The following is a 26,653-nucleotide window of genomic DNA, read 5'->3' as shown; positions in this document are numbered from 1 at the left end:
GGCTTTCATAGATATCTGCTGAAAATAGAGGAATGGTGAGACAGGAATCTTCAGTTCCATTCCATGCTGTGAAGGGGACTGGGCACAAACTTCTGCACTTTCTCCCCAAGCTTGACTCCTGTTCAATCCCCTCCAACCTGCCCTAGCCTGATCTCTTACCCACCTCTGGCTCCTCCTCCCAGTCTCCCCTCAAGTTTCTTATCTCAGTCCCAGTTTCCTTGCCCAGCTAGTCCCAACTGGTTCCTTGTCCAATCTTAGTGTCCTGCACTTCTCCCCTGGGGCTCCTTTTCCCTACTTTCTTTGTTCAGTAAGTCCCAATTCTCCTCACACACCCTGGATCTTCATCATGCCCCACCACCGCTGCCATCACCATAGAGTCATTCAGTTCCAGTCTCTCCCTCCACTCCTCAGCTCTTCATTTAAGCTAACTCTACCCTCCGTCTGTTGGCTTCCAGGCCTCCTTCCCCTCATTTCACTCCCCAGCGCCATTCTCCTTGTCCAACCAGGCCCAGTCTTTCCCCCTCCAATTCCCTGTCCCATCTTCCCTCTCCCACTCCCAATCCAAAACTACTCTGCCCCTCTGCATTTGAATCAGGCAACATCGAGAGCACAGAAAAGGGGCTTCATGCTCTCAGTTCTGGTGCCAAGGTAGCAAGAGCCTAGAAATCCAATTATAGGGAAAGTCCTGCCCAGCCACTGGTTGGAGCACACCAAGTGTGGACAGAATCTTCAGGGAATATAGCCACAAAGCTCTAGCAAGTCTGTGCATGTGTGAATTGTGACTTTTTTCCCCCAAAGGCTTAGAATCTGGCCACATTTGGGAAGATTTTCACTGGGATAGTAGCAAAACGAGCACCTCTGGCAGAGGCCACCTCTGCCAAATTTCTAGTCCCTGCTCCAAAAGCACAGGGTCACTAATATAGTTCAGAGAAAAGGTTGCCAGAAATGTTTAAACTTGGGCAAAACAATGTACTTTTCCCTAGCTTCATTCTCAAACAGCTGAACCATTTTGGCTAGAGTTATTAAATAAATAATAAGCAGCAGCAGACACCCAGCATGGAAAATTTCAGCCCAAATTATTTGGCAAAGTTACAAGCAACTGAAAATAGGGTCTTATAGTAATACACAAGCAACAAAGTCCTGGACTAGTGTCCTAGAATGTTTTGCCCAAATTTATTCATTACAGCTTTCAAAAAGGAAAGTCATGGGGCGGGGGGGAGGTTTTCACAAAAGTTGATGGGCAATCAAAACAGCAAGAGAAATTGAGAGGGGCTGCCAAATAAATGAAGTTCATGGGGTACTTTATAGAGATTAGCATTTCATTTATTGGAAGGAGCAATGAATTAAATACCAACAAAAGTTCACAATAACTATTTTTATTACATTACAATAAATAGGAGCAGTACAATTTGACAAAAAAAATGACAAATTTCAGATCACCTCACAGCACATACTCCTATAAAACATTAAAAGTATAAACAGTGGTCATTCTTTTAATTTAATGTCTTGTTTGACTAATATTCATAGGTCACACAACCAAATGATGGGAAAACTTGATCACACTGCATATGTTCCACATCAAAAAAAGCACAATGTACAAAATGTGCATGTTTCAGTTTACACGATACAAAAATAGTTAAAATACATTCCAGGTAAACATATTACATTAAGAAATTGTTCTAGTAAGAAGTTGGCACTCAAGAGGAAAAAGCAGAAGTATTTTCAACATGAAAACACAAGACAGTGGAATTATTAGGAAAGATTACTGCCTATGTAGCTTTATGTAGACTTTACAAAAAAAGAGCCACAGCTTGATGGCTTTAGAAGGAAATAGTTGTATTGCTTGATAGTACTGACAAAAGAATGGAAGTTAATGTAGCAACTTACCTATTAGAGAAATACTATTACAGTAATAGCATTTTATATGTTTTTTTTTTTTTAAACAATCTCAGCCAACCAAGATTTTAGGACACTGTATAGATTAAAAAAATCAAAACAGTAAAATTTCAGTTTTAAGTTAACTGATAACCTTTTTTTAAAAAAAGGTGTTTACCAAAAGTTACATAAAGCTACTATCAGGCATTGGAAATCTAATGTATTAATGTAGTAAGTGAATTCACATGTTCATTTAATAGTTACTATCAGAAAAAGATAGCATCTGGATTTGTTCTTCGAAAGCATTTCAAATAGGGAAAGACAGAATAATTATTAGATCAACTTGTGCAAGCTGCAATTCAACATGCCTCACCAAATATTACAAATAAGTCTCTACAAATATTAAGACAAAACTGCACAACAGTGGCAAGGATGAGCGTATTTTGTGAAAGTTAGATCACAAAGACTGGTCTAAACAGTTTTAATATCTATTCAAATGAATTGGTAGTTTACAGATTAAATTTATTAAAATAAGCTATCTTGGTATAAATATTTTTATACTGATAATCTCATCCACATTTGAAAGCTGCACCAATTTTAGCTAAATAAGTTTTTCTACCAATTTAGTTAAATCGATAAAAACTGTGTCTAGACGAGCCCTAAATTTGCATGCCGTGTGACTCAGTTACAAAAAGCCACGAGTTAAGATTTTATTTCTTCTGTTTGTTCAAGTTACACTATCCACTTCTGCTATGTTCTTCCAATACATTGATAGTAGTGTCTAAAAATATGCAATTAACCAACAAAATCTCAACCTCAAGATGTTTTAAAAACTTAGAAGTTGCAAATAAAACACTTGATGTTTACAACATCTACAGAGATTTGTTCCCACTTCCTATTGGTCCTAAATTAGGATGTAACAATGTTTTCCCACCACCACCTTTCAGTATTTTTTCCCCCCTTTTTGGCCATATGTATGAAGTATACCCTGCAGCTCAGGAAAGAATTTTTTTAAAAATTAAAAAATGCTTTCCCTTAAATTTGGTGTGGCTGGGTCATGCAGAAATACAGGTAATATGTTTATTACACCCCTAGCCACCATTGCAGCTCTCCTTCAAATATGGCCACTACTGCTTCCTGTGTAGAAATAAGAGGTCATCTTGCACATGTAGTTGTACCTTTGATATTGTACATGTGTTTTAAATTACGCTGCTACATGAAAATCCTACTCTATGAAAAACTCAGTGTGCAAACTGTTTAAAAGTTTCAGGATAACTTGGGAACAACAGTTTTGCCTATCATGACCACTGAAAACTCATGCTTCAGGCCTCAACAAATCACAAGGTTTTAAAGACCAATACATGTTGTGTATTATTTGCCTTCTGCTGTTCAATCATTTAGCATACAGTTGAGTCACATTTTCAAGCTCTTCCCTGCAACTATGAAGACTAGACACATGAAAAAAGCAAGCTAAGATTCTCATGTAAACTCAACTCAACTCCAGGAGTGGGGGCCTTAAGAAAAACATCAAATTTACTAAATTCATGATAAAAATCACAAGAGTTGGCAACACTAGATAACTGGCTCTCACTTTGGTGCAGATTAACCAAACTATTGATATACTGCAAATGAAAGCTTCTTCAAAATAACGGATTAACTCCAATCAGAAAAATCACAAGAAAACTTAATTACTCTGGGAACAACAACACTGAAAACCTGGTTTCGATATGTAACAATCTTGACATTTTGTGCCACTAAACAACCATTTAATCTGTGAAACAAAATTAGTATTTCACAAGAATCACAGCAGAACACAAAACAACATTGGCTCTGGAAACCATAATATCAGCTATGCCTACTGAATGTTTGTGCAAATTCTCCATCATCCCCATATTTATGGCATAGTGGGTTTCCAACTAATCTGTATGAAGCAGCTGAATTCAAGTGCCGTTAGTGAATCTAAAGAGATTACTGGACTTTAAAATGCCTCCCCTATTATACACAAAATCGGCATTTGGAAATATTTAATGCCACTCTTGAAAAAATGGTTCTGACATCTATAAAGCTAGAGGTCCTGACCTCATTCTTAGGATTAAACTCTGAATCAACGTATGAATTAACTTTTATAAGTGTCTGAATTACTCATTTGTTAAGGCTTTCCAGTATTTCTTAGTAGTGACGCTGAGGGTGAAATCCAGACTCTACTGAAACTACTTTGAAGTTTGCCAGAGGAGCCAGGATTTAACCTTGGGTCTCCTGACACAAAAAGTTAGTGAAAGTCTTAAGAAAAGCATTAAAATAGCAAATCAATTTAATTAGAACTTTTACTTTTTCCATTGCCAGATGTGCATTATTGTCTTTTTTTAATTTTTCTTTTTTATAGAAAAAATATAGTATTTAAGGAGTGACCATGACAAATTGCAGTGAAAAACTTTGTGAAAGTTATATCTTTACATTCATTGAAGTTGATCTGAAATGCTACAAGACTAGATGCCTAGAAGCAGAATCTATAGGAAGACTATAAAGGCTTCTGGTCTCTCAATATTGCAGTCAGTCTAGAATAAAAGAAAACAAGTCGGAAATACAAATTTCTTACACTAACTAGTCCTTTTATCCAACCAGATAAAAAAACCACAGTAACGATATAAGAGCCTGTGGAGCATATTCATTATTTTGTTTGCACACACAACTAAAGTTCACAATTGGTAAGAAAAATAGGAAGTTAGCAGCTTTGCATGCACCAAAAAATCCTAAGAAAATTCTCAGGGTTTGTTTTTTTTCTTCCACGGGCATTGCTAGTTCAAGAACCAACACTCAACGAATACTGGCACTTAAGAGGAATAAAGCTTCCACTGTCATGTAAAACAAGCATTCAGGTTCATGAAGCAGAAAGAAAATTAAGTAATGCTAAATCAGATGCTAATAATTTAGTGTAATGTACAAAAAATCACTTTCTTAAGTATGCCTTAAGAATAAAGGATAAATTGTATTTACATAATTATACACTTTGTCTTTGTCTTCTTTTTCTTCTTTTTACCATCTTTGCTCATCTTCTCTTTATGTTTTCGGATTTCTCGAACTAACGTATAGAAGGCATCATCGACACCCTGTAAAGAAACATATGTGGCTATAAGACCAAATTAACATGATTTATGTACTCATTTGGGTAGTGTTTGTTTTCATCTGAACACTGCGGGTTCATATTAATGTTGCCGTTTAGTAAGAATATGTATATTGGGTGTTGTGATGAAGTATGCATATTTTTATAATCAAACTGTAGATTTATTTAATTATTAATTTCTGTGCTTTTAGGTGTTTGGGTTCTATAAATACAACAACAGGCACATATGTTGTCACTCAGCAATCTTCATTGATTTTTGGAAACCTTTTCATTTTTGGAAGTTGCCAGGTTAGTGTGAGGTTTTTTTGTTTGTTTTTGTAATATACACATTTTCATTTGCTACACAAGAAAGTGAGGCTCAATTCTCCACTACATTGTTTTTTATGAATTTACATATTGCTATACCAGAGTAACAAGCCACACATCTGCAAAAGGGGGTCCAGAAATCGAGCTGTACAGCTAAAACAAAGACTACCACCACTGGAGCTGAAACAAGTTCTTTATCATCAGCTATAGACCCTTACATCCTAAATTGCTAACCGCAAATAAAGGGCAACACACATGCACACTGCAAGTTCCTCCTCCCACTGAAGGCAACAGCTAAAAGCCCTCCCATTGATACCAATAGGAGTAGACTGGGCCCCTTAAAAATAGTACCTGTACTTAATTACAGTTTTATTCAAAAATAGTAGTGTATATGTTTGAGTAGATTTAACTATAGGGAAAGTTTGAAGGATACGCCATTTAAAGAGATCTATATCAAAAAGCAAATAGTTCCTTCAAACAAATGTGCATTTACAATACATTGTAACAGCTTCAGTACCTGCATACCTCTATGAGAGGATCGTTAACTAGAATAGAATCCTAGCCACTCTGTACTTCACCAATTCACTCAAACATTGGCCATTTCTCCCTACCTCAGGGTTTCACAGCAGAGTGCTCCAATGATGTTTCGGCATACTTAAGTACGTTTACTAGTACACTATGAACTATTCCAAATACAAAATAAACGGTAATGGTCAAAATAAAGTGAGAATAGTATGTTGTGCAGTACCCTAGTTTTTTAAATGTTTGTTCACTTTTTAAAAAATTAGAAATCAAACTCTCTCATTAATTAGTGAGAATTAGTACAGTTCTGTTGTAAAACTCAGACAAATGTTAATATCTGATTTACAAGTCTGAAAGACAGTCAGAATAATGGCACAATATGAATCCATAATAACCTATATCTAGGGAAATAATCTGTATCTAGATAAGATAATGGTGCTGTAGCTAGATAGGCAATTTTAAAACGTACATACTACAGTATTAAGTCTCCATTAACCAACAGAGCAAAAAATGTATTACAGTTCGCTGCAAAGGGCCAAAGGATAATCTCACGGTTAGAGTGCTGGATTGGCATCAAGAGCTCTACATGCCATTTTCCCCACAGACTACACCCTTGAGCCGGAGCAAGATGACCACTCAGTGCCTCAGTTTCCCCATCAGTAAAACGTAAGGAATACCATCTTCCTCAGAGGAAGTCATTAACATTTGTAGAGTGGTCTAAGATCCTCACAGATGAAAGGTGCTAAATGCAAAGTGTAACAAAACACTGAAACTTCCACAAAAATATTCCACCACTTTCTTTTAAGCTATTGTTAAAATAAATGCACAGAAATTAACCCATAAAAAAGCGATATTCAAACAATATTAAGTACCTTAACCTCAAAGAAAGTAAGGAGATTCACAGTTAAGGCTGAAATTCATTCTACTGTGCCTTCTGCAGATACTGCAAAACAGGATAATTTTACAGAGCGTGTATTACTAAACTTGTACACTAGGGGGAGACTTAAGTATGGCATTTCAGCTTACAGTATCGAATCCTTTGTTTTGCAGATCAAATCTTAAACAGTTAAGAGAATATTTGCATTAAACTGATTTTGGTTCTGCTGTAAATTCTCTTTAAAGCACCTACTGGCTGATAATTGGGCACACTGTATCAAGACTCAGTTCAAGAATCTTTTAAAAGGTGAAAATAAAATAAAGAACCATCAATTCAAAATTAACTTGAGGCCTTATTTTACCTTTCATTTAACCCCAGACACTTACTTTGGTTACCTGTAGATAAGGAACGTTATTTCAAAATTTGGGTTGCAGCACACTGTCCTAAAGTTGAAGGGGAAAGTTATCCAAAGTCCTGCTTTACACAAGACTCCTCGAATAAAGAGTAAGTGACAGTAAGCCACTTTCTCAGCAGACCTCCTCAAATGTGCTGGCAAATTTATGAATTAAAATCAGGCATTTGCACATATATCTATCCTTTAATGTCTGAGAATTTCAGGTTATACATATGAAACATGGATACACTTGACAATGTTACAAGAACAGCTAAGGAGGAGCCTCAAATCATTTGATAGTACTAAGTCTGGCTAATAGAATATTGCATATGGGAGTATGCAACTGTTTCCACAAATCACACAGCCTATCTGGCCTCCTACTGAAATCTCTCTGTGTATTGGGTTTTGGAATTCTCGCTCTAACCTGTGTCTTAAAAGATGGCATTAGATATTGCTGCCTTTTCTTCAGGTCATCTTCAATATATAGTTTTACTTTATTTAGCTTACTGTTTTAATGAAACATTGATTTTTTAAACAAGTATTACAAAAAATTCATCTCTAAAGATTTCAACACTGGGAAGGATTTGTACATAAATCCAGAAATCTGTTAGAATTCTGCCACACAGCATCATCCAGGACCCTGGTCTAAAAAAATATATGTGCAGAATACAACAGTGTATGATTATCATCCTTCTTGTTTTAGTCCTGAAGTGTTTTTGATAGATATACAACTAAGCAGCAGTCACCTTATTCAGTTCAACCGTGAGAAAATTCATTTAGTGCTCTATTCAGCTTAAGTCATATTTTAAAATTAAAAAAAACAGTCAGTGTTTGGAAGGATTCCTACTGGCCATGCTCCAAAAGAGAGAACTTAATTCACAATCAGAGAGCCCAGCGTAGGATCATACATCAGCTTCTATCCTGCATTCATACTAAGAAAATGACAATATTTCGACATTGTTTAAGACTTAAAGTAGTTTAACTGTTAAGTAGCTCAATGTCAAAACGCTCCTTTTTCCTATCAACTGGATTCTACCACTAAACTTTGGTTTTGGTTTGTTTGTTTAAAGAGGCCCTGAATCAACTTGTAGTACAAAAAGAAGGGTCTAATTGTGTCCCCCTTCCACGTTGGAAGTATACACTACAATTACCATGCAATCATCATTATTGGCTTGCAAATTTGCACATCTTGGAGTTGGGTGGGAAGGCCATAAAACAACTTTGTTCACAGCCTGAAAATAATTAACGAACCCCTTAAAAGATTAAGTTCAAACAAAGCTTCTATATTTGCATTTTTAATAAGACCATCACTGTCATCTCACTACCTAATTTACATTTAACTTTATGCTCAGATAGGCAATCAACTGTAAAAGAATGCTACTGATTAACATTTTCAAGTAAGGTATCCTTTGTAGGTTTTACATTAGTTAAAACGTTTTGTTCATTTGTCACAGACAAAGTCAGCCAGATGCACATAGGTGTCTCCTGCTTTATGGCATAACACCAAAGGAATTTTGTCCTTCAGGTCAGCATCAGCAGGTAGGCATATCAAACTTCCACAAGCTATTTTTTTAAAATCCTAATTTTTTTTTTTTAAGTGTCCCATGATGACCAAGAAGGGAAAAAATACATAAACCGGGACAAGTTTCATGAAATAACAAATGTGTTCTGGACCAACATTGCTGGGCTTGGTTGGCTGACAAAGAAAGCACTTGACATTGCATGTAGTTGCAAACAGTTTTCCCAAGGTTCTGGATATCTGCTGAAAGGCTTCAATCTTTGCGGACCGTTCTCCTTGGATTTGCTTAGCCGGTCTGCTGTACAGTTAAGCTGTCCCAGAATAAGTGGAGTCTTATTGAGTGGAGAATATGGGTATGTCTATCCAGCTAAAAACAAAACATAACTCACACAGCAGCAAGTCTCAGCCTGGGTCTACAGATTTGGGCTCTCAGGGCTTTGGCTACAGCACTAAAAATAGCTGTGCAGACTGAAACCCACCACCCCTACCTGGGCTTGAAAGCCTGAGCCCAAATGTCAACACAGCTATTTTAGTGCCATAGCAAGAGTCTGTAGAGCCAGACTCTGAGACACTCTGCCACGGGGGGCAGTGTGGGGGGTGTGTGTTGATTTTGCCATGCAGACATACTCTAAGAAAGGGCAGCATCTTAGCAGGGTGGATTATTTGTGCCACCATGATGATTCAGGTATTCAGCTACTGATGTGCCATCAGATTTATGAGCACGTTTTCTCCAGCTTAGCCTTCTAAATGCTAAGATTGTTAACATGACTGATCACACCTCAAGGGCATATACGTGGAAGTTATTTTCACCTAATGATCATGTTTCCCTGAACTGAGCTGGCATCCTAGGATCTTCTCAAACCAAACAGACTTGCCTCTCAGGCAATTTATATTCTAAACATTAGGGAGGATAGAACTAGGCATCCAGAAATTTGTCAAAAGGTTTCTCCTGATCTGGGGGAAGCCTACTATTCTGGGAAGCAAGCGAAGAGAGAAATGATACCCTCAAGACACATGGAAATGGAAATCCAAGAGTCTGAGGAGATTCTCAGTGGGAAGCAAACAAAGAAAATGAGATTCTAGCCTCTTTCCCAAACAAGTCCACAGACAGAAAAGATCAACACAGCCCAAAATCTTTACTTAGGGCTGAGAAGGAAGGCTTGGGTCTACTTCCAGGTACATGCACAAAAGAAAGCTGCCCCTTTCCAAAATACCAGAACTAAGCTTATATTTAGGAAATAATCTCCAGTTTCTCTCTCTCCTATATCCTAAGTGCAAAGGCATGACTACTTTTCCCTGAAGAAAAGGCTAAAGAAAATATAATGGAATAAGTTTCTTTTAAAAAAGGGGAGGAAAAAGTCTAACCAGTTTGAAGTGAACAGCTATCATACAGAGCTTGGATAAGCTATTGTCCCACATCATGGCTAAATCCATAACGCCCAGTGAACCACTAGGGAGAAGTCTGTGTGGAACTTTCTAGCAGTAAACTCCAAATTTAATACAAAGAAAACCTTTAAGCCAATATACTCCATAAATGACATGTCTTTTTTGAGCAAGTCATAATTGCAGAATCTAGGTGAGGAGAGCCATTTCTCTCTCAAATCTTCTGGGAGCATATATGGCCTGTGCAGATTTAGCAAAAATTCAGGTGTGAGGAGTGATGTAGGTGCTCTGCATGATCTGCTAGATTGATGGATGGACTAGAAGGGAATCCTGAACAAAGAGAATAAAACCCACACCACCATGTTGTTTTCAATCCTCTTTAAAGACTTTACTCCTTAGCAGGGGCTGCGGGTCAACTTAGACACTAAGTCATAAGATACCTCTCCCTTCTCTGAACAGTGACCCACCAAAGCCTTTATAGATGTTTGAGAAAAGGACAGTGCCAAGCAATGAAGAGACTTTTACTAAGAGACCAGTATTGACCCTTAGGGAAACTTCCTTCAAGCCTTTATAGGAACTCCTGAGAGGAGTTCAAAGCCTCCCAGTAAGATTTAGTAGCCAGAAATGACTCATTGGCCCATTCAAACACTTTACAGGCCAGAGGAAAAGGAACTGGGGAACTCCCCGATATCCCTTTCCTAAGGAAGTCTTCAAGTACTACTTCCACTTAAGTCCGTGGCTATCTGAGGGAAGACTTCTTTCCCCTGTACATGAAATGTCAGTCACAGCCAGAGGAACTGCCCTCAGCCACTGTCTCATTATGCCAATATTCTAGAGAGAACTTCTATGCAGCTTGATTTTTGTCTTTCATAGCCATCACTTCAGCCACTAACTCATTCCAGTGAGATTGTGGAGTCTCGCCACCGCCGCCCTCGGAAAAGTCAGATAAAATGCTCATGATCCCAATGGCAAAGCACAACTGCCAAGAGCCACAGTTGAGGTGGAGTTTCTTTTTCCTTAGCTTTCACTGCTTAGGACACAAACAACAGTCAGACTCCACTGCCTTCATGCATGCTGCTCCGAGTGAGACAAGAATCAAACTGGCAAAGACAAAGGTTGGTTCTAAAGAGTGGACAGAAAGTAGTCATCATCCAGCTGTCAAGTGATGTGAGGAGGAATAACTCAAGATCTGCACCCAGGGCAACATAACTATAGAACGGCAATGTGTACAGAGAGCTCTTTTGAGGGTCTGGTGAAAGAGTTATAGAAACAGACTGAATCCATTACTTCTTGATGATATGCTATGTCTTGAATGTTATCTTTCTCTCTTCCCATTTTGCTTTGGTTCTTAGTTCTTATAACATAAACCAGAAAATATTAAAAACTGTTTGATGATATAATTAATATAGCTATATATTGTACTTACATTTGTATTTTTTCTTATCTCTTTACAAAACTTTTTCTCTTCCTTTTACAACAAAGACATTTCCCGCTCTCCATCCCCCATCCCATCCAAATCACTTGTCTGATGAAATCTGATGGCATAGGGGAGGAAAGAATTCAGATGCATTTCCTGAAGTGATAAAGTGAATTATTTCACCTCAGGAATGAGGCAGGACAGGTGCGCTCTGAGGACAGGCTTGGGACCCAAGAACACAAGAACTCCTGTGTTCTAATTCCCATGTATATACTATCCGTCTGTCACACTGAGAAAGCATTTAACTTCAGTTTCTATCTGAAAATGTAGACAGTTGAAGAGAGAATCAGCTATTTGTAAAGCAATTTGAAGATCTATCCCTGACCTTAACTACTCTGGAATCTATACATTTTTCCTCACAACACTCCCCCTTAAATTGGCACATATCATGATACCCATTTTACAGACTATGGAAGCACGGAGATGAAGTAGTCTGCCCACGTCACTCAGAGTATGGATCTCCTCCTACCCATTTGTCAAAATCACAAAACAGAACAGACCAATAACTGCTAAGGTATTGTTTAAAAAATACTCTATTGCTAGAAAACCAAAGCTCAAAATTAAATGTTAATAAAGGAAAATAGAAGTTAGATTAATTTTGTACTTATTATATTTTGAAATTCTATAATTACTACTGAGAAGCCATAAGATATCTAATTTACATGAAACTGATTATCAGCTTTTCTGCCCAAAATTAATTTGCAAAACTTACCCTATTACAAAACTTACCCTGTTACATTACAAGACATTTTTTAATTTTCACGCACCCTGGAGTCTTTTCTTCTTTGCTGATTTTTTTCACTCTGTACTGTCGAATCTCTCGCACCAATGTATAAAAAGCATCCTCCACTCTCTGCATTGTAAAACACAACTCCTTAAAATCTGCTTTATTGACAAAGATGATGTACTGGGACACCCATCACAGAAAAAACACTGAAAGTATGAGATTTACTTGAGAAATGTAGGTATATGGAGCACAAGTAATTCTAAGGGCTGTGTTCATATTCAGTCTGCAGACAGAAAGTGAGAGCCTGCCTATCAGAGGAAAGGAGGAGCGCCATGTCTATACTGTCACGATAGATTCCATGGCTCCGTGTTCTTTAACTGATGCTCTCCACTGGAGTTATCCCCATCTTGCTTTAAAGGTTAGTTTTAAGTCTTATTTCTGTACCCAATTTTGCTAGGGAAAACATTTGGCATTTATGCATTTTTAAAAACATCTTTAGGAGAGAGAGTTAAGTTTGACTTGATAAATGTTATTATAAACGAACATGAACAAGTTAGAGGCAGACTTAAAATCAAGGAGTAAGATCTGGGCGATGCAAAGCCACTATGCTGCATTGTGCTTAAAGCCCTTCAACATTTTTGTGGGAAGACAGAAATTTGCCAAAACAGGATATGCACCAATTTGTGGGGGGATGAGGGAGTGATCAACATTATGTATTGCTCAGATAAAGTTGTATAACATATTAGGATTGTGAATGTTTCAATGCACAATGTAAGTACAGTAGTTTGGTAACTAAGAGGGGAGCATGTTTTTATTTAAGGTTCCTCCTTCACCTATTCCAATCTTTTGGAGTTATTTAGGTAGGCAGATCTACACCTCTAATTTGGGGTCTTTGCATTCTTTGGTCAAGTGGGTGCGTAAGCTACTGTCTACTCTCCTTTAAAGTAGCAAGATTTGCCCTCATGTAGAGCTCTACATGAAAGCTTTACATCAGGGAAGGTTATGCTACGTATTTCAAGAACAGATACAAAGAAACATTTGCTCATATGTGCAATACTTAACTCAATGCTGTATTTTTCAATTTTTAAAAGTGACCACAGGTTGGTTGTTTTGGGGTTTTATTTGGTGGGGTTGGGTTTTTTTGGTTTTGTTTTTTTTTTAAATTGGAACTCATTTGCCAGCCAAGGTACCAGTACAGATAGCCCTAATTTTATCAGAAAAATATATCTGGATGAAATACATAGAGTCTCTCTTTAAAATAATGTGCCTTGAATTAAATGTTCTGTTTCTAAAATAATGAGTCAACAATTTACACCACACCAGAAATAACATGCATATTATTGCTCATAGGTTATTTCTCCAAAGTAGAGAAATAGCAAGTTCGGTTACAGATTGTAGGATGAAAGTTCATAAGTTACCACAAAAAGTGGCTCTAGTCTACACTGTCTGAGCCAGATCGAGGCAATTGCTATGGTACCTTTGCAATGTGGTGGTACAGAGGCTGTAAAGCTGGCCACACCAGCCAAAAAAAGGAATCCCCTATCATGAGGGCAATCTGAGTAGCACAGCCACTATAGACAACTCTATAGCACCCACCCACTCTCTCACACAGCTCTGTGTTTAGGGCATTGGGAGAATATGCCATCTCTTCAGCAATAAAAGAAAAACTGGGAAAAAACTTGAGATAATTAACCAGTTGAAAGACAGAAAGGTGTATCAGCAACCGAAAGTTACCAAATGGCTACTTCAGGGAACTGCAGTTGACTGGCTCTGCCAAATTTAAAGGCCCACACAAAGATCTACTGAAATCTATGGGACTGTTTTAAGTTGCATTGGAACCCAAAATGGCTGGCCCCAGGATTGGCTAAAAAAACAGGTATGCCATCTTTTTGTTTGCCCTCTCTTGGCGCCAACCATTTTGGGTGAGCCTTTAAATTTGGCAGAGCCAATAAGCTGCAGTTCTACCTACCTACTTCAGGTCCTGTGCTGAGCACAATTCATTCAGCTACAAGGATTGTGGGCTCTACTTTCCATAAACAGGTTGAACTTGAGTTGAGAACACATTACACTAGTTTACCTCAACCTCAATCTACTTTGGCTAATGCACACAGTTTGCCCCTATAATTTTTATAATTACGTTTTTAAAACCTTTATGTAAGAATTATTAAATTGTCTAAAAGCATATCTATGCACTGTGCAACTGAGATCAGCAGAAAATCCCAGGAAACAAAAATAAATCTAATCTTTACTGATACTGCTATTAACTCTAATTTGCTATACATGATGCCACAGGAGATCATATTTAAAATTAATCATTCAAAAGTCAGGAGTTTGCTATCTGAAGGTTTCTCTGAACAACAGTCATCTGATCCTGAAGATGAAACACACTGTACTTTTGTTTGTTTGTTTATGGATAAATAAAATAAAATTAAGCTCATGAAATAAAATCTACCCTCTTCAGAAGAGGAGGAGCTTAACTTCATATCCACAAAATACTGATGGCCTGACAATTCTTATATTTAAAATCTAGTAGTTTGTAGAAGAACATTTACAAAAAATGTAAGCCAAGTAAAGCTCATATTTTCATGTTTTCCTGGGAGGTGGGGGGGATCTTATTCACAGAGAGAGAATAAATAGTGATCAGCTGCAGTGTGCCAGAGCACATGCTGCGTAGAAATCAAGATACTTAGGGTTTACTGTTTTGCAGAACAAATATGAAATTTGATTCTGTAGCTGTGATATCAGAAATAAGACAATGCGCCTTCATTTGACTTCATAATTCCAACGTCCCCATCACCAATAACAGAAGGTGTGATTTTGCATTAGCGATGCAGAGAAACACACAGAGAGAGAAAAGAAGTTGCTACTACCGCCACCAAGAATGTAACATTAGGACTCTAGTTAAGAGGAGTCATATTAAAAAGAACATATTTTAACAAGAGATATTTGCTAGTTTAACTAGTGTGACAATCTACACAAGGGACAATTTTTAAAGAGTCAGTCACCACAGTGATATATTTAAAAAAGCAACTAATACTTTAAAAAAACCTTTGCATTACTGTTTCTCTTTTAGGCTCACTTCATAAAGTTAATAAGTTGATGGTAATTCAAGGTCAAAGTGGCACCACCAGAAAGTAAAAAAAAAAAAAAAAATAGCCCTTCAGTATGTCACTTTTCTTTAAGCAATTACAAAATTAAATATATTACATACTCTTTAATGGAGAAGTTCATATGTCTGTATAGTAGTAGTCTACTTTAAACATATGAAAGGCCCATGACACACAAGACCTTGCAGCACAGTGTATTCGAGATGCTGTTGAAGACTTCTCATACATAGTCAGATGGCTAGTTTAAAAATCTGACTGTTTATAAAAATAAAAGGCTATTTGAACATAAGCCAGAATGCCTATAGTATATCCATATATTGTTCTTTTTAAGCATTATTTGCAAAAGAACATCTAGTACAGGGTGATTAAAAATCAATTTTAAAAAACCTAAAAAATGGATTTTTATTTAAACTGGATATTTTTTATTTAAAATAAATACAAGTTTATTTTTTTAAAATAAACCTATTTAAAATTAAATTTGAAATTGACAACCTAGGTTAAGGCCTTCACTTGTTAAAATCATTTAACTAAACAGAAAATATTAAAACAGTACGTTTGCTGCCAAGTTTTAAAGAAAGTAAAACCACTGAAATGATGGAAGTCGCTGGCTAAGCACTTGGAATCAGAGTTTGCTGAAGTGCTAAGTAAGCTTCTGACAGCAGAGTCTCTTCTGCAGGTGAAGAGAGACTATTTTCATCATGCCAGTTATTCAGTTCAATTACTAGTTCAAAAAAATCAACGGAGTTGAAAAAGCAACAAAGCCTGTTTTCCCTCTCCCACTGTATGAATAAAAACAATGTATGGTAGGGTGTGAGCACTGCTACTTTTAAAATCTTGAAGGACATGACTGAAAACAATCAGTTCAATTCATTAACTACAGATAATACCTCTTTTGTTTAATAAATCAATGTTAAATGCAAAATACTTTAAGAAAAGGTTTATGTATTCAGCACATTTAAGGTAGTTCTATTTAATTAAAAATGTTTAATGTCCATCCAAGTAGATCTTGACACAAAACACAAGTAAAAAATTAACCATTCACCATTTTCCAATATAATAAAAAAATGTAAAAATTGAGAATTTGAGTAAGTGTAGGTCAAGCTATAAAAAACTGCTTAAATAAATACATACATATATAGTGTATCCTCCCAGTTAACAAAAAGAAAAAATTTGGTGTAAAGGCTCTACGTAGTTGTAAATCGACCATGTTTTAATGGTCACCAAAAGATGACCATCAACCTTTCTTTAGAAAAATAACCAGAAAGTACAAATGCAAAACAAGATTAAAATCAACTACTTAATTGGTTTCCTGTTTGTGGATTTAAATCATGGTTAAAATTGGTGATTTGAATCACTAATTTAAATCACCCACCCTGCAAACTGAACACCCAGAATTAGTGAGAACTTTTGACCTTAATCTCTCTAGGCCACAGCTGCTCATCTGTAATATGGTGATAAATAATATACCCTCATCTTACAGGTGTATTGTAAAATTCATAAATATTTGTGAAGCACTCAGGTGGTATAGTGATGAGTGCCATAAGAAGCCCATGAGAAAATGAATAATTCTGTCTTCAGACATGTACAGCAAATAAGGCCCAGGGCCACAAATTTAACAATGAAGATAAAACAAAATATTAAACAGCTACTCATTAAGTGACCACCATCCATCCTGTGCACTAAGGCATGAGGCCTTTGGGAGAAAAAAAAAAAATGTGATCATGTAATTAAAGAGTGTCTCAAAATGCATACACACAAGGGGGACAAATTAAGGTTCCACAGGCAACCTTAATTCTGTAATCTCCTAACATATGAGTGTTTGACTTTGCAGCCTTAATCATATTCTTTTAATAGTGTGTGGATGTTTTCTTGTGTGTTATTTCCAAGGTTTTTTTAAAAAAAGCAAATTGAAAAAAAATACGGAATATATACACTGGCACCTATATGGGTCGTAGGCAAAGTTGGAACCTTTAGATCCACCACACAGACCTCTGCCATTTAGCAGTAGTACGATGTCATCTTCTTTGTGGACCAGCACTAGAGAGGAATGAGATACCCCTTCTGCCAATAGATTTCACATATATGTGCTGACAGCAAAGGAATGGCAAGACTCAGGTGGTCTTAGGTGCCATTCCACGAATATCACTGACACAAAGACCACCATCTCCCAAATTTTAAGTCCCCGCTCCAAAGCGGGGGGGGAGGAGGAGATGTTTTGTGCTTTACAAATATATGCTCACTAGATTTTTTTTTTATTTTAAACATGAGCAAAACAATGTATTTTGCCCTCGCCTTATTCTCAGAAATGTCTGAACTGCTTTGGCTGAAATCCCCCCCCCCCAAAAAACACCAGCCTGAGACAGACACCAGGCATGGAAAATTTTAGCTGAATAGCTGAAGTTGGGAAAAATTACAAGCAACTGAAAACAGGGCCTTAAGGGAAGTGTGGGGCAAACTTAATAGGTCATGCCACCAGTCCCACATAATAAAACATAATGGCTGCATCCTATACATAGATAAGGTACCATTATTTTACATAGATCTTTGGCATGATACCTGCAAATGGCGGGCTGGTTCAAGTAACAATTTTTTATATTTGCTTTTTTTTTTTTTATTTCTACAGCCTTAAGCTGACAGTGAGAACTGCACAAATGGAGTGCTGTAAATGGAGTGCCACTTACTTCACTAGAACTCCCCGTATAAGCAGGGGTTCACCTATGTGGGACTTGTGTGTTCATAAAACAGATAAAATTAAAAAAAAATGATTAGTCATTTATAGCAACTCTTCATTAAAACATTTTCAAAATGTGCATTCTCTACAATAAATCAAGCTTTTGTGGCAAGTTTTACAATTCAAGGAATTCTCACCCACACATACACCCTCACCCACTTTCTCCTTTTAATCAAATACTGTTATGGGAGTTGGAAGAGAAATTAAGTAACAGAGATGGAAAACGTACAACCCTAGGTTCAAACACATTTTGGGCTTAGTCCTGAAGTTACTCTTTGTGCATCTCCTATAAAAGGTAAAAAAAACTTGCAATGGTTGAAAAATCTAGCCTTAAAAACAAAAATCATCCCTAGTTTAAAGAGGTGCAACTCCTTTAGATTTCACTGGGAGTTGCTTCTCACATGCCAAGGCTGAATTGATTCTACGAGTTAAGTCAAACACACAGAAAACTAAATACAGAGGGCAAAATGTTATGTTATTTATGGAAGTCAGACTTATTTGATGCGGAAGGCCAATATTTTTTTTAATTATGGTCTGTGAACAGGGATATAAATTATGGAGTCAATCGCACTGCAGAACTCCTGCTGATTTTAATGCGAAGTTGGCACAAAAATGGAGAATGTGACCTTTATGCACTAACTAAATCTTCAGTTTTTTGTTAAGTACCTTATTGTCACATTCAATATCACTTTGAAAAGTGATATTGAATGTGACAATAAGGTACTTATTAAGGTACTTAACACACCTTTACGACCATTTTTATTCCTGCTCTTCCCCACCCTCCTTTCAAAATCTCTCTCCTCTCTCTAGCCTTCTCTATATTGTATTTGTACTGACTTAAACTAAACTGGCACCAAAAACTGAAGAGGGGAATTAATGCAACCCCCAGTATGGACAATGTTATATCACCATAAAGGTTTAGACTTGCAGCTGCAACAAAAACCGTGTATGGACAAGCCCTTTGTCTCTCCCCTCTCTTCTCCATTCTATTTTTTCCCTTCAGAAACTCGCAGCTCCCCTGGGTCTTCACATTTAGCCTCTTCCCTCATTCTATCTGCTAAAATAGACAGCAATTAAATAGTTAATGTTGAAGCATCATCATGGACCTTTAGAGCAAATGCAACAATTAGATTAAGAGGGGGGTGGGAAATTTCTACCCCATTGTTTCAGGCTTTCTGCAGCCTTCAAAAGACATCACTGCATCACTTACGGTCTATTCATGTTTGAAAGGTAGTCTTTGGAACCATGAGGACTAAAAATTTCTCTTAAATGAAAGCTTAATTTCTACACAATCTGAATATTTCATGTGGGCTAGATGTGGCCCAAAGGCTGTATGTTTACACCCCTCATTTTAAGAGAGTTATTTTGAGAGAGAGAGAGAGAATGTCTCTCTCTCCCTCTTTATCACACACACACACTCTATCATTAAAGGTAGCATCTTGGTAAAATTGAAGACAATGTCCTTCATACAATTCCCTTTTAACAATATTTTGTATGTTTGAGACCACATCATTGTGGTTCCATAAGGTGGTACTTAATCTATAATGATATTGTTGATTTACCAAAAATAGAAATATAATGATTCAATTCCTAGAAGGCAAGATTTTCTTGAGTGACTAGTTATTTTGGATACTAAATTTCCGTTTTTCAAATTCAAGACATCTTAAAGAGGCCTTATTTCCCCAAGGATGTATGCTCATGCCCTCTTTAAAACATCTCACATGGATACTCAAAATTTAAGCACCTAAAAATCAGTAGTATCTGACCAAGATTTTCAAATGTGACAATGGAAAAGCAACTTCATCTGTGTTTAAGCAGGCTGGTATACTGCCTTTTAAAATCTACATGAACGTTGGGCATAAGCTCTTTAAAAGTCTCCTATTAAGAAGTAAAAAATCAAATACCAAATAGATTTGTGACAATTCTTAAACTGAATTTTAAGCAAAGATAAAATTGCAGAGACTTTTGAATGGTGATTGAGCAAGCAATTTTGTACCAGGCAAGCATGAAAAGAAAATCGGGTAAGCACGAAAAGAAATCAAAGACTAGGTACATTAATTATGTGTCTGTTTTGAAATGTATTCCTAAGAAGTAATTTCAAACATGTTAGCAATGGGTTCTATAAAAGCTATCTTGGAAAGGGGAGGTAGATTTCTATAACAAAGATAATTGTTTAAGAAAGTAAAACAAAAAATTACAACACTAAATGATAGTACAGAATTAATAGTCCAAAGCAGTATTTGTTTGCTGTTTATTTCCTAATTTTTCCATTTTTATCCTACCTAGTGTCTTGTGAATGAGACACATGCAGGATCTCCCAGACAGGAACATTATAACATCTATATTTATTCAGCCAGTTTGTATGCCACTTGGCTTACTTAAGAAACTTCTTCTAGTTTACCCTCTAGTCCTAAAGTTTTATGACTTTGGAATCTTCCTTGACATAGGTTTATGCTCCAAATATTACTGCACATCCAATTTAGAACTCCTTAATTTTTTTCCTCAGTGAATTTTACTATTTAGAGGTTGTGCGAGTTAGTCCATTAGGTTAAAGATAGTCAGGAAACTGGGTAGTAGTGGCAAAATAGCATAATTTGCATTAATCTGGACGTTCTGTGGACATGTAAAATGCATAATTTATACATAGATTTCCAAAGGAGTTTTACCCATGGTGTAGGGGATGAATCCACCACCTGGGTAGTGTACAACAACATTCCTCTTTGAGACAGCTTCCTTCCTTCAATTGCCCTATTCCGATTCTAAGCATAAATTACACTTTTTTGCTAGCCAAGAACGAGAACTCAGAACTCCAGAACTTTGGTGAATTGTCTGACTGCTGAATACCTTCACTAAGAAAGTGATTCATGTCCTTCACACCTTCTTTTTTGTTTAGTGAAACACACTCTCAAACTATTAAAAATCAAGTAAAACTTGAAGAAATATGCTATTGCTTAGTAGCTGACTGCAACAGAGGCCCAGGTCTCATTCCTTAAGTCTGAACTATTGAAATGCATCATTGATCAGTGAATGAGTACCAGTTGTCTGGGAGTCCACAGAATGGCAAAACACCACAAGTTTTCCTCTAGAGAAATACGCATTAACACCAAAATTTGGCAGTTGCTGGAGTTTTGAATGCTCTGGTACTTTCAAGATTCAGTTCTTGAAATTCTGCTTGTGTGTCTTTGTTTTGAACTTTACCTGTCTTGTTTTTGCTGATGTTTCAATGAAAGGAATTCCATAACTTCGTGCTAAGTCCTGAGCTTGTTTTGTATCTACAGTTCTGGAAGGTAAGTCACATTTGTTTCCTACTAGCACCATGGGGACATCTTCAGAATCTTTAACTCTTTTTATTTGTTCCCTAAAATAAAACGGAGAGATTTTATTTCAATACTTTTAGTAGTGTTAATACAGTAGAATTTTAGGGGAGGAAACAAAATGCAGTTAGACATATCTGTTATTTCCAAATGGATCAACACTATATCATAGTGTCCTTTTATTTGGTGTGTACATTATTTGAAACTTTTCAGTTACAGTTAAACTAGGAGATACTACTGCCTTTCCCCCCAGATTTAGCATTTCAACTTAAAAGCAGAGCATAAATATTGGTCACGTAGTTATCATTGATACTGGTGGGACTCCAAGAGCTAAAATTACATGAGTCCTGATTCCATTTATACTACACCTGCTTTACTTTATTCTTTAGCCTCTGTTTTTTCCACCAAATGCATCCGATGAAGTGAGCTGTAGCTCACAAAAGCTTATGCTCTAATAAATCTGTTAGTCTCTAAGGTGCCACAAGTACTCGTTTTCTTTTTATCCCCACTTTAGTGTCCTTTCACACTGCCAGAGCAGCATAAAGGGCCTTTGTGTGGATGAGACACAGGCTCACATAGTGTTCTTGATTTATTCCCTAGGGACTTTGTCCCATTTAGCCAAAACTCCTGCTCATGTCTGGTGGAGTAGTGCAATAGTGAAGCCATAAAAGTCTATCTTAATTTTACATATTTGAACTCTCTACCTGAAAACATTAACAAAACAGGAGAATCAAAACTCGATTATTTGATCGGAAAAGATCTCCAAATATGCTGCAAGGTCCTGTTTACTAGGGTTAACAACTGTAAATTAGGTGTGATGGCTTTTGTAAGCATTGGCAGGGTTTATGAGGAAACTGTCCCCTCCTTCCCACCCCTCTTCTTAGCCAGGCAATGTGAGCAAGTAATTTGTTTCCAAGGCATAGTTGATTTGCTCCTCTTCTAAGGCCTTACCTACACTTGCGGTGACACATAGGGTACACCTAACTACATGCTGCCATGAAAAGTAGGCTGCATCCATGCTGATATGTAGATACATGTGGCAGTTAAAGGGTCTGGTGGGGAGAGGCATGGGGAGCCCTTCCCTGCAGCTCCGGGCAAAGCGTCCACTCCACCCTCCCTGCCAGAGCCTTTTCCCATTGCCCTGGCAGAGCTTTTTCCCTCCACCCTGTAAGTGGCACCCACCCACTCCCCTGCCAAGACTTTCCCCGCTGCCCTGCATCACAACACACCCGCCAGAGCCTCTCTCTGCAGCACCACCCCCGCACCAAGACTTTCCTGCTGCCCCGGGCGCAACACAGCGCTCACCACCACCAGAATCTTTCCCCACTGCCCAAGCCTTTCACTGTGGCAGGAAAAGGCTCCAGCAGTGGGACACTACACTAACAATAGCAGTGTAGATGTGGGAAGCATTACTTGGGCATGTAAAGAGCCATATAAGATATGGATCCTAATGTTCTGGCGCGTCTGTACTCCACTCACCTGAGCAATGCCCCACGGTCTATACTGCTATTTATATCTGTACTAGCTGTGCATGCAGTCTGTACTCTGCATACCGCCGTAAGTGTAGACACAACGATAGGGTCTCGATCAGGGTGGATAAAAATCAATGATTTAAAAAAAAATCTAATTTTTTTTATTTAATTCGTATTTTTAATTTAAATTGGATTTTTTTGATAAAATGCTTTTTGAGGAAAAAGCCATCTAAAGATAGTTTTAATTAAGATACATTATAGTTCAAAGATATCTCATCATGGAATAGGGATTATAAATTCTAATTCTATAGTATGAGACAATATATTCACATAATGTTTAAGAAAAGTTTTGTAAATGAGTTCCAATAGTTCCTGGATTAGGGACCCAATTTTATGGGGTTCCCAGGGGCTTCTGTATAGATTATTTAGGTTAATCTTTCTATCTACCTAATGGGACTCAGTGCTAAGTCTAGAAGATACCATCAGAGATGCTTTGTTTTGCAGTTCTCAAAATGGATGTGTGTCTTCAGAGATATAAAGCTTGTTAACAGCAAAAATGTTTTTAAATAATAATGTATAGAGATGAGAAACAACAGACCTCAACCCTATTGTCCCTCTGCAAATTTGTGTGCACAGAGTCAGTCCCATACCTCTCTCTAAAAGTGCAAAGTTTCAAAAAGTTCAATGAATAGAAGATTGTTGGGGACGGAATAGATCTGGACAAGGAGAAGAAATCTGGAGATAAATGTGAGAAGGGAGGGACAGGCAGTAGAAACAAAAGTGAAAGTGTTTGAGCAGCATATTCCAGAAGTCTTGAGGTCTTTCTGAGTGTAGCCTTCATTGATTTGAGAGCTATCATACCATTCTCTCACTAGAAGGGAAAACCTACAATGGTAGCAGGCCATAAAAGAGACCCAGTTTGGGTCTCATCTATCTCTGAGTTGTGAAGAATATGCATTAAGGTTATAACAACCAACAAGAATGCACTTTTATGTAGAAATCCATGATTAAATCAAGTCTTCCTGACTAGTGATTTAAATCAAATCCATCTTGCTCTCAATTTATCGTCTTCCCATATTTAGAAAACATGCAAGGTTCTCAAGAATTGTTTACAATCAATCAATGTTTTATTGTACAGCTTTTTTGCTGACTGATTATACTGCCTGACATCCTTTTGCACATACTATCTCAGCTTTTTTAATCAATAAAATACTATTAAAAACCCACAATAGCTGACATGTATTAAAATCAGTACTGCTGACATCTATGCTAGAGGGGGAGATTTCAAGATTTGTCTCTTTAAATCACTGGTTTACTTTTCTCAAACTTTCTTTAGTAAGTGGCTCCCTCTTTCAAATACTAGTTAGAATTCATCTTTAAAATACTGGATTAAAACTATTTGGCAAAACAATGATGTTGCTGAAGGACTCTCAACAGATAATGCCAATCACTAATTTAATTTCTGTTTCCCACCCAGACAGTCTGGAAGTTTACTCCTTAATTAACATAGCTATGGTTTCTTATCTTACTAGATATTTAGTTCTGTGAACCATCAATCTCAGTTCACAAGCTCATTCACTGATGTGTGAACATAACAGTACTCATGCCAGCATTCAACCCTTAATGTTCTTTGGGGAGAGGTTGTATAACAAGAAGCCTTCTTACATAATTACAGTTGTGCTCCCTGCATTATCTCTGTAAGAAGGGTTTCAAAGCCATACTGTATAACTCAAAATACGGAAACCTGGACAAAAACAACACTATGTTCCTTTTACTGTTAAAGCAAGAATAAAAATAAGTTTGCTATAATCACACAGGAAGTGTTCTGTGCTGGTGGTTGAAGCATGAAGGGACATACAAATCTTTAGTGCATCTGGCACATAAATATCTTGCAATGCCAGCTACAACAGTGCCATGCAAATGCCTGTTCTCACTTTCAGGTGAGATTGTGAACAAGAAGCAGACAGCATTATCTCCTGCAAATTGTAACCAAACTTATTTGTTTTGGCTGAACAAAAAGTAGGACTGAGTGGACTTGTGGGCTCTAAAGTTTTACATTGTTTTGTTTTTGAATGCAGGTTTTGTTTTTTATTCCACATAATTCTACATTTGTAAGTTCAACTTTCATAATAAAGAGACTGCACTACAGTATTTGTACGAGGTGAACTGAAAAATACATTTTTTGTTTTTTACAGTGAAAATATTTGGAATCAAAAATAAATATAAAGTAAGCACTGTACACTTTGTATTCTGTGTTATAACTGAAATTAATATATATGAAAATGCAGTAAACATCCAAAAATATTTAAATAAATGGTATTCTATTGCTGTTTAACAGCACTATTAATTTTTTTAATCGCTTGACAGCCCTATTTTTTTTTCTCATGTGCCTTGCCTCCCCTCTCGCCTAATGTGGGCTTGCTAGTTATACAAGTCACAAGATTATGTTGCTTAATGCACTGTACATGGGACTAAATAGAGACAATTCTTAAAATGAATCTAGTACAAGAGGTGAACTTAAAATGTTATGGCTGTTTTTCACATTGGGAACACGCTACTCTAGCGCTCTGGGATCTGCATCGGCTTCAAATATGTTTCTAGGTTGAATTCAAGGTGACTATAATGTATTAAGTCATGAAAGGGTTGAGATTTAAGTTCCTTCTAAGCTGCGTGGCCACACAGATGCCTAGTAAGCCCCACACAGGACTGAGGGCTGTGGTGGGGAGAGGCACCCCTCCCCCAGCCCCAATACAGACCTGCCCCGGACTTGCCGTGCCCAGGGGAGAGGCATCCCTCCCCTGGCTCCAACTCAGCCCCGGCACGGACCTGCTGTGCCCTGGGGAGAGGCACCCCTCCCCCCCCAGCCCAGGTGCTGCTGCGGGGAGAGAGAGCTGGGGAGAGTCCTCTCTCCCACCATAACCATTGGGCAGCCTGCACCCCAAACCCTCATCTCCAGCCCCACCCCAGTGCCTGAACTCCCAGCTGGAGCCCTCACCCTCTCACACACACCTCAACCCTCTGCCCCAGCCCTGACCCCCCCCCCCCCACACCAAATCCCTTAGCCCCACTCCTACCACATGAATTTTGTTATGTGCACCAATATGGAGGTGATGTGTCACACACATCACCTCTATATTGGGGCACATAAAATTCATTCTGCACATGCATGGGAAAAATTAGAGGGAACACTGGTTGAGACTGCCAAATTCCCACAGTTAAGATCAATGGAAGATGGAGGCACGACAGCTGAAGATCCTCACTATAAATGGGAGGGAGCAACTCACAGGGTGTTCTCTGGAAGTGGTTCTGACTTTGGAAGTGTGCTCCGCTCCCTTCTCTTGGTCCAAAGTCCAAATTTGTTAATTTTTTCTTCAGGGTACAGACCAATAGTTACCCTAATGTGTGTTTATTTTAATTATCCTTATATTAGCAGTATGTATTTTTGTTTACATCCTATTGGAAAAGTTGGTTTTTGTAATATATTTATGGCATGGGCAACTTTTTAAAGTTTTTAATACATAAATAGCCACTATAATCAGGAAAGTCATATTACATATCATATTAAGTCATAATAGATAACTAAGGCCAAGATTTTCAAAACATACCTTTAATTTGGTTATCAAATTTTAAAAACGTAAGTTGCAGATCCCCAGGTTTCATCCATATGTTCCGCTATACCGTGACAGACAAAGGCCCACAGAGAGGGTTTTTTGGTTCATGCCATGGTCATGCATTGCCCATGAAGATCGCCATATCTTTTCATACAGAACACGACTCCACTTTAACTCCAAGAGTGCATGCTATGGCCTCACAGTGGGTAGGATTTGC

The 26,653-nt window shown here is 37.5% G+C and overlaps 1 protein-coding gene across 5 annotated transcripts in view; it reads right to left on the bottom strand.

Moving 5' to 3' along the window:
- Positions 1-1,944: 1,944 nt before the first annotated feature.
- Positions 1,945-26,653, bottom strand: part of KRAS (KRAS proto-oncogene, GTPase) — a 43,791-nt gene continuing 19,082 nt past the window's right edge. For 2 of the 5 annotated variants that reach the window (XM_038399790.2, XM_038399754.2), the window contains exons 4-6: positions 21,238-21,397; positions 12,204-12,327; positions 4,906-4,982 (exon numbers count right to left, since the gene is read on the bottom strand). In XM_038399790.2, the coding sequence (XP_038255718.1) occupies positions 12,208-12,327; positions 21,238-21,397 (280 nt within the window). In that variant the 3' untranslated portion in view covers positions 4,906-4,982; positions 12,204-12,207. Of the gene's footprint in view, positions 4,983-10,540; positions 10,542-12,203; positions 12,328-21,237; positions 21,398-26,653 lie in introns of all 5 variants that reach the window. The other 3 variants (XM_043516341.1, XM_038399780.2, XM_038399764.2) reach the window with 3 other exon arrangements.

This window comes from Dermochelys coriacea, chromosome 1 (genome assembly GCF_009764565.3).
Source record: "Dermochelys coriacea isolate rDerCor1 chromosome 1, rDerCor1.pri.v4, whole genome shotgun sequence".
Lineage (NCBI taxonomy): Eukaryota > Metazoa > Chordata > Testudines > Dermochelyidae > Dermochelys > Dermochelys coriacea.
This window is presented reverse-complemented; position numbering and strand designations above follow the sequence as displayed.